Raw genomic sequence first — 9,555 nt, 5'->3', positions numbered from 1 at the left:
CTGTAAAGATATTTTAAGATTAGCGGAATCCAACAAAATTGTTTGCGCACAAAGCACTTCCAAGGAAATGATTGCTTAGTTTTTTGGACAAAAACTTGACATGTTGCAACAATACCACTAGAAAAACGCAGAACACTAAATTCTTAGTGGTACACAATCATTTGTTTGCCGTTGTCTTTCGAAAAATCAGGAAAACCAACCACCGAAGACGGATCACTCTTCGCCATCAGAATGAGAGCTCTCACACTTCGACTGAACCAACTAAGTTTTTGTGTACTCAAAACATCGATTTGATTAGTCATTCATATTATTTCCGTACGTAAAACTAGGAAGTCAAGGTTTTGAAAATACCTCAATCAAAGTTGGCAAAAGGGGTTCGGCAATTGGTTTGAAAAACATGCAAAAGTGTATAGATCTTAATAGAGAAAATTGTGGAAAACCATAAAGCGTTTTTCAATGATTAATATTTGCTGTTGCTAAAGGCATACCACGGTATATTCGATGTCGTAAAGACTTACTAATTCTATTTGTTTTTGATACTACCGCTAAATCTGAAAAGTTGCTAAAGATATTTACCATTTCCCTGACTTTGACTCAGATACTTTACTGCCTTGCTATTATAACTAAGTTAGGTTAGGTTGGGTTAGGTTAGGTTAAGTTAGGTAAATCTGGTAGGCCAATAAGCCACGCGTAGCCCACTTGTGGTCTTTTCCAATACTGGATGGAGTCCAGTTGCTAAGTACAAGAGAAGTAGTCATCCTGCTTTTGACACGAATGTTAACAGACTTTGCGGCCTCACTATCGATACCTCCTCTAGTGTATCGTACATTGGGATCCCCAGATGCTTACAGCGTCGTCTTGCCAATGCGGAACAGGTGCACAAAAAATCCTCCATTTTCTCCCTGGTGCTCTGCTCTACCAATACCAGACAGTGACCAGTTAGAACTCCCATTATGTTAATACAGTATCTTCTATCGAGTTAGACATATGTATGTATGTATATTAGGGTGCTTCAAAAAAAAATTTTGAATTTTTTTTTCAACTCTTACCCCTCAAATGTTAGTGATTGACAAACAAAAAATCTTCCCTCAAGCCAGGCTCTGTAGCTTAACTCTAAGGGGTCGCTATTTTTTTTTTTAGGTTCCCATACATTTTACATAGGAATTCTCGTTTTTTCATTCAATCTAAAATTTCACCAACTAATTTTTGTTTCTCAAAAATAACCATCACATAGTCAGAAAGTCCATTTTTCAAACTTTGGAAATTCCCGCGAAAAAATTATTATTCTCAGAACCCTTTTTTATTTTTATTGAAAACATTCCAAATTTCAAATCACTATGTATAATCGCCTAATTGAGATAATCAAACTTTGTCGCAGAAATTTTTAAAATTAAGTTAAGCTACAGCGCCTAGCCTGAGGGAGGATTTTTTGTTTGTCGATCACTAACATTTGAGGGGGTAAGAGTTGAAAAAAAAATCAAAAATTTTTTTGAAGCACCCTAATGTATATTATTCTATAAATTCTATTTTATTCATTCATATTAATCAATTTTCTATACAATGAATGCACACTGGAAATAAATTATTAAGCCAGTATTGAAATCATGTTTACTATACATTTTTTTTATTATTTAGTTATTTTCTAAATATATTCTGCTCATGTTATTGATGATACTATTTTCGTTCCTTATTTACAGATATTCCTGTGTGTGGCGCTAAATGGCGCGCTGCTCACCCAAGCACAACCGCATCGTGAACCCCGTTTGGGCTCCAAGTGTCAACATGATATGGATTGCACGGACTTCATCAAGGGTAGCGCCTGCTCGGCGACCGGCTATTGTGAATGTGCACCATATTATGTGCAATACAATGCCACCAGCTGTCTGTCATGTAAGTATTGCAATAACAGGTTCGCTATTCAAACAATTACGGTATTCGAATACATACATTACATACTTGTAGGTGCGAGTGCTTTAAGTGCCCGACAATAGTTGACCTCTAATGCCAACTAGAAAATCAGTCAAACAGTCAATCATAGTCAAATACAGATACACAAATAACCAAACTACCAAAATCAAATGAGTTCATGTGATATCACATGTCTTCCCCCTGCAAATCCACACTCAGCCTTGTACTTTATGCGAGTTTTGCATCTAATGCACTTACAGCTGACAGCAGCAAGCCAATCAGCCAGCTAATGCACACTCTCCTAAATGCAAACACATTTATTCATATATATATATGTATATATACATATGAATGACTACTTGTAATGCTGCTCTGCATCTTTCTATGCCTAGGCGTTGTTGTATGCACCACTGTTGCCGGGTCTAATGCAGCACATTTATTTCTCATATCATTGAGAAGTCGTCGTAAATCATATAGTAGTGTACATATATTTAAAAGTAGCTATAGATATATACTTAAGAGCTCGTTCGGCACTTTTCTCCATTCATAGAATACAATGTATAGGTATGTAAATACGAACGTGTACCTAAGGCAAACAAACAAACTTAGCTGATAGCTGAACAAGCAAAGAGCGAATAATGTACACATGGCGTGTGTCCCCGATTTTCATGCAACAATGTTGATATGCTGCAGCAACATCGTTTACATTAACATTGCTATGCATTTGCTGTGGTCGATCGTTGCAATTGTCAGTGCGCTGCGATTATTGTGTTGCAGCACTCACTCAGTTGTTTGTTGTATTTTATTGCAGCTCTTTAGCAGCCAGTACATACCTGATCTGCTGACGTACGAGTGGCTTTGCTTATCTGCTGTTGTACGGTTTGTTTTGTTGCCGGAATGCCAGAAAAGGCGTAGTTTGTTTACTTGAACATGGATATTTGACCCGCTTTTTTGCACGGGCAGCTGCGATGAATGATGATTGTCAGCGAACCTAACGATCGCTGGATTCATTATCTATTCGATATATTGATAATGCTACCATGTAGGAAACTAAGAGGTGACAGCAGCAATACGTTTTTCTGTGTGGAATATATGAGCTATTGAAAGGGATTGGCTAATATTTTTATGGAAAATTTTAGAAAGAAAATGTGAAATTGATGAAAATAAAAGCATCAGATGGAATTTAAAATGGAGTTATAGGAGTGATAGTAACCCGATTTTACACATTTATTCACTGTAGGTATATCAGGACAATATGATGTCCGAAGATATGTGGTTTCTCGTAAAGGTAGGCGGTGCCATGCCCATCGTTCAATTTTAAAACCGACTCCTATCTATCCCAATTTTGTTATAAAAAAAAGTAGAGTGGATGGAACTATTTTCCGAATTATTTTCCGATTTCATCTATTTTTACCTACCTTTTAAAAAATTTTGTAACCACATATTCCCCTAATGCGATTGCACCTCCTTTGTGAACCCATAGAAAAGAAGAACTTCTGTGTTCGAACTTATAAATTAGCAAAACGCCAATACAAATTTCCACAGGCGTTTAATTTCCATTCCCGGCAGTTCCGTGGGATGTCTGATTGTATGCACTCCCAAGTGCTTGTGGCTTGATCTTCCAAACGCTGAGCAGTCAAGAAAGAACTGTTGAGTTGTTTCCACCTCGTCTTCTTCAATACAGCTTCTGCAGATTGCGTGTGACAAGATTCCTAGCCTTGCGGCATGGACGATAATATGGCAATGAATGGCCAGTTAAAAGCCCCACAACTAGGGAGAGGCTAGCCTTTCTGGGAGCAAAAAGATCACTAGATCTCTTGCGATGGATCTTGGCAAAAGGATTTTGTGACAGATGCATGTACCAAAGGCCCAGCGCCCAAGCTCCAGCGAAGCCCAGCATCTAGTAGCAAGAACACAAGAAGATAGGCATCGACATGGTCCCATTATACTGATGGCGGTTCTAGGATACCTTTCCTTGCCAGCTCATCAACTTTATAATTTCTTGTGATTCCGCTTTTATTACAAAGTTACTGAATGCTATTGATAGCGGGGTCAAGGAGTGCCCAACCCTGAACGCAATGTTAATGGGTTCAAGGCTAGTATCGCCTTGTAGTATCGTAGTAGTGGATGGTCACTTCTTTGAAGGAGGCCATCCGTAAAGAAGCTTACTGCCCAGCTTCTTCCGGCCTAAAACTCCCTCGCCGGTATATAGGCAGAGAAGGAGATGCCAGAGCAGGGTTTCGCGACTCCTTGATCCAAGTGATCCGGTATGAAGTCAAAGTGTGTGAGGATTTCTGTGTGTTTAGACACATGTTCTTAGGAATACAGATTCTCTAAGTTTGATAGCAACTTTCGCTGCCATACACCTTCTCACGATGCCTACGGGCACTATGTGCAAGATGGTTACCATGGTTAGAATGGAACTAAGGTTTTTTGCCCTTCACCACAGAAAGAGTCCATAGAACATAGTTATGGGACTTTATAAATTTTCATTAATTGTGTTTTGGGGACGTGCAAATGGCGCGATTTTGCTCATCTACAATATCAAACCCCATGAGTGCCATGGAATAAGTTTACAAAGTTCGATCAAGATATCTGAATCTCGGATGTCAAATTTATCAACAGTTATCGTACCGATTTCCTTCAATATAATATACTATATAAATGTTCAATAGGAATCTCAGGAGTGGAAGCGGTAATACAATGTATTACACTGCATATAGAATGCGCAAATATTTGTTTTTGTATTGTTGGTATAGCTGTAGTTGGATTGCGGGTTATTTGCTCGGTTATTCCAATAGTGCTGCGCGCGGAATGCTGCATTCCTTCCCTATTTGTCAGCAGTACACATATGACTTTCTCACTGACCGCGAACTTCTCTCAGCTCGCTGCAGCCCAGCCGCTGCCGTTTTCTTCACACTCCAACAGTGCGCATTCTTGTGTTGCGTGCAACATGCCTCAACACATGCCACACATGCGAGCATTAGTGAGCGGCCGTTTAGCAGAAAGCTTTGCTAACACACCTCAGCATGCACTACCAAATTTTCTATTTGCATTCGAAATGTCTTCGAACACACTTAACTCAACGATTACATAGCGACAATTGCACATACTTGGGCGTAGAAGAGTATATAGATATATTTACATATTGTATGTATGTATGTTTCACACCAAATATTTATTTATGCGAATGCGTTTGGGTTTTTGTGTGCTTCTCCTTAATTGCCTCACCTGTCAAGTCGGCCTGCATCCCTGCACTCTCTTCATACAGTCGATTTTATTTAACTTTTCTTTGCTATTTGCTCTTCTAAGTAACACACACCATTATTATTATTATTTCTTTTTAACTTGTATAAGCACATGTATGCAATTTATTGTTCTTCTTCTTGTTTGCAGCGCAACTTCTGGGTGGTGACTGCGTTCTGAACGATCAGTGCACAATGAAGGTGGCCAACAGCAGCTGTTTGGATGGCGCCTGTCGTTGCGTCGAGGGTTTCCTGCAGTTCCGCAAACATACCTGCCTTGGACGTAAGTACGCTGAAATTGCTAAGCACCATACCAAATCCAACTAGCCACACTAGAATATACTCATATAGTACTTGTAATCGTGCAGTCTACACTTATACAAATTGATTATTATATTTAATTACTAAAACAATCAGTTTGGTTTTGCCTTGAAGAAAATTTAACGTTATGTTGCTTTCAAATATCAAAAATTTATCTGTTCATGTTAGAAATTTGATTTCCAATAAATAACGTATTGAAAACTGAGAAGATATCGTTATTTATGTTTCTGTGTTAATGTGGATATGAACTAGGTAACTAGCCCTCGGAACCACCCTATGTGTTACTTCGTGGGAGGGACAGGACATTGAAGTCCCCTCTATTGTACGGACGCCCAATCTGTTGAAAAAGTCTCAGATTTGTCATTATGAATGCTGACGCTTCGCTAACAGCTTTCCATTTATCACCGCTCCTGCCCCATTTTGGTGCTCTTATTCCTCTCCTCTGTCTTTGCCGATACTGTTTTAGGCGCTGATAGCTGATATAATCGCTCGAGTTCGGATGTCTGCCTGGATGTCAAAGGTTGATATAGTCCGGAAAGCACTTATTACTCGAATTGCAGAAAGCCTATACACTGCAATTATTTGTTTAGTATACGCTTTTATATCCATATCCTATCCATAATGGTGCTGCATATAATATTACGGAACTCATTGCTTTTCACAGGAGAGAACCATGGCGTAGGCCATTTAAGCACTTATTACAGGTCATTTAAGCACTTATTACTTAGGTCGATTAATTGTTTGGCCATTGCTACGATCAGCGTGCCTAATACTGAGACTTGGGGTACTCCACCCGACAATATATTTTTTTTTTATAGTAGGGGAAAGCATCGAAAGCCGAAGTGCGGAACTTTAATCCGCTAAACCTAACCTACTCCCAACTCAGGACTCTCCCACGGAACCACCGGCTAGGTATTACTTCGTGGGAGGGACAAGACATTTAAGTCTTCTCTATTGCGCGGACTGACGGACGCCTAGTCTGTTGAAAAAGATCTCAGTTTGGTCATTATGAACGCTGACAGCTTTCCATTTATCAGTCGACTGACACATGAGTGTTGTCAAGTTATCGACCGTAAAACTACCACCGAGTGTGGTTTTTAGCTGTTCCCTTGTATTCGAAAATCGAGGGCAATGAAATAATACATATTCAGAGTCTTCTACATACTCTGTACACGTCGGACAGTTCGGACTAATGTCATTGTGGAATCTGAAAAGGTAGCTTCTAAAGCATCCATGTCCACTAAGTATTTGGGTCAGATAGAAATCTAAGTCCCCATGTCGTCTGTCTATCCACGAGTGGATGTCCGGTATAAGTCGATGGGTCCAGCGCCCTTTGGATGAGGAATTCCACCGCTCCTGCCACATTTTAGTACTCTTATTTCTCTGCTCTGTCCTTACCGATACTGTTTTAGGCGTTGCTAATTGATATAAACGCTCGAGTTCATCTCCCTGGATGTCAATGGGCGGCATGCTGGCTAATACTTCAGCAGCGTCGGTTGATATAGTCCGGAAAGCACTTATTACCCGAATTGCAGAAAGCCTATACACTGCAATTATTTGTTTTGCATAATCATGTTATGGCTTCCATGGACAGACGGACAGGCAGACATCCGAAAATCAAATTTAATAAAATATAAGAACTTATATCTATCTCGATTCGGTTTTGGTTTTATAAATAACGTTTGCTCAAAAAGGTAGTTCTGGCTTGAAATTGTGGAAAGACCTGTCCATAGATGAAAGACTGTGCAGGCGGCACAAGAAATCGGTAGCAACCAAAATATAAGTACCAATCGTGTGAACAAATATGATGAGGCAAAACAATATTAGTTTGAAATATACGTAAGGGGTCAGTAGGATAATCCGGCCTGTTTTATTAACATTTTTTTCATGGAAATTTTTATTCTACAATAGAACTTTTTTCACGTGGAGTGTATAAACAAATTTTTTCGCAATTTTTTGATGACATCTGTCGGAGAAATGGCTGGGAGAATGAGATGCGTTTTTTCACTGGCGGACACGATTTCTCATGTTTGGATCATCTGAAACACAAAAACCCAATTTATTCTTAAAAAGTACATAAATGGTTATCGTCCCTACTAGAATCATGAAAAAATGTTGATAAATAAAAAAGTAATTAACGTTTTTTTTTAATTTTTCCTCATGTTTTTTTACATAAATTTTGTCATAATATTGTCAATAAATTATAAAAAATATAGGGACGATAGCCAGGCGTTTTGTGAATATTTAAAAAAAAATTAAGCAAATCGGTTGAGTAATTCGACCGGAATCATGTCCGCCAGTTTAAAAAAGTGTGTTTTGAGAAAAACGAGTTTAAAGTTTGAGGTGTGTATTCCGAGCGCTCCGAACGTCGAGCGGTGTTATTATTTTTGAGCCTTTTTCGAAACCTTCCAATGATAAAGTGGGTTTCTACATTAACCCTCATCGAGACCCTCGGGTCTGGCCAGGCATATTTTGTTTTTAAATGTTATTTAAATATCTTTAGAGTGTAGCAAACGACTTGCGCTTCCAGGTAACTTCCTAGAATTTTATTGTCTATAGAATTCAGAAAAAAATTCAAGGATATCGTATCGAAAAGGACGAAAAAAGGATATTATAATATTACACCTTAGTGCACCAATGGTGCTTGGCTAGACCCCATATATTTTGCATGAAAATATATGAACTTTGGTATGCTTATATCACTTCGCACGGTTGATTCATCTGTTTTCATGTTCGTTACATGTCCAAATTGGTTAGTATGTTTATCTAGGTCAAATACTTTAGCCGCTAGAGCGTTTTAAAGGTTAAGAAAAATGTAACTTTTCTCAAAATGTTACATTTTTGTGAACGCTATTGCTACGCCAAGCGTGAACAAGGCAGTCAATTTGATTTCAACCAAATCGAGAGGTAAGAAATTTCAAAAATGTATCTATATTGTAGATATATATATATGAGCGTAAATACAACACGTATTTCCATACAAATTTATGTAAACTAGCCTAGGCCTAGCCAAGCACCAATGGTCTCGACTAAGTGTATTAGACCGTTGGTCTGGACCAGGGTTAATTCTAAGGGTATGAGGGAACAGAAAATACAAAAAAAAAATATTTTTTTGAAAAAAGATTACCCTACTGACCTCTAGAATAAGATATATATAAGTAAGAACATCCTAAAATTGCATGCATTGAATGACTCTTATGTACGAACCTACGAACCTCTTAATTGGAAAGGTTGCTTATCGCATAGCAAACGCTTAAAACTATTTCCGACATTTCTGTAACTGCTAGTATTACACTTATGTACATACATGCATATTATCTCGCCGGTGGTACGAGTGCGATCAAAAGGGGAGCTAGGAAACAAGTTGCGTGTCACACGCATGCGCCCCTCAAGAGCTAATAAAGCACGTTCACAAACGTACCGAAAAAACATGAATGCATGGTATGTATGTATGTATGTCTCGCATTAAATTTTATTTACAATAATTATTTAAATAATAGGTTAATTAGTTACCAGCTAAATTCACTGGAAATTACAAGAATTTCTGTGAAGTAAACATACACACATAAAGTACCATTGAGTTTTAATATTGCAGTCACGATCGTTACGGCAAATAGATGAGCTAAAGTACTCTGTCTCGGCTTATATGTATATGTAACTATGTACGTTATGAATGTCTTAAGTCAACAAGTGTATGCCCTGCAACCCATCCATGACGCAGAAGTAGGTGTTAACTTTTCTATTGATGTAGATCGCGACTCAAACTGGCAATAGCACAAACATACAGAGATACTCATCTGCATAAATATGTACATACATACATACATTGACTTCCGACACCACTTACTTGTTTACTTCGTAATGAAATATGTTATAAGTGTCACCAGAGACCTCATCACATCACTATCATTCTAATGCGATTTAATTATAAAGCAAATGGTAACTGGACTGAAAGGTGTTTGACTTGCTACATATGCATATTCATCCTACGTTGAGAAGAAGCTCTCAGCGCACGAACAGTTCCAAATAATAAATGAAAAATCCCTCTAGGAAATCTCTCTTATTTCATTTGCAACAAAAA

General features: G+C 38.3%; 1 protein-coding gene across 1 annotated transcript in view; it reads left to right on the top strand.

Moving 5' to 3' along the window:
* The first annotated feature begins 1,742 nt into the window (after positions 1–1,742).
* LOC126763542 (uncharacterized) overlaps positions 1,743–9,555 on the top strand; it is a 75,230-nt gene continuing 67,417 nt past the window's right edge. Inside the window, 2 exon segments of the mRNA XM_050481128.1 lie at positions 1,743–1,890; positions 5,305–5,436. Coding sequence (XP_050337085.1) covers positions 1,788–1,890; positions 5,305–5,436 — 235 coding nt within the window. The 5' untranslated portion in view covers positions 1,743–1,787.

This window comes from Bactrocera neohumeralis, chromosome 6 (assembly GCF_024586455.1).
Source record: "Bactrocera neohumeralis isolate Rockhampton chromosome 6, APGP_CSIRO_Bneo_wtdbg2-racon-allhic-juicebox.fasta_v2, whole genome shotgun sequence".
NCBI classification, from domain to species: domain Eukaryota; kingdom Metazoa; phylum Arthropoda; class Insecta; order Diptera; family Tephritidae; genus Bactrocera; species Bactrocera neohumeralis.
This window is presented reverse-complemented; position numbering and strand designations above follow the sequence as displayed.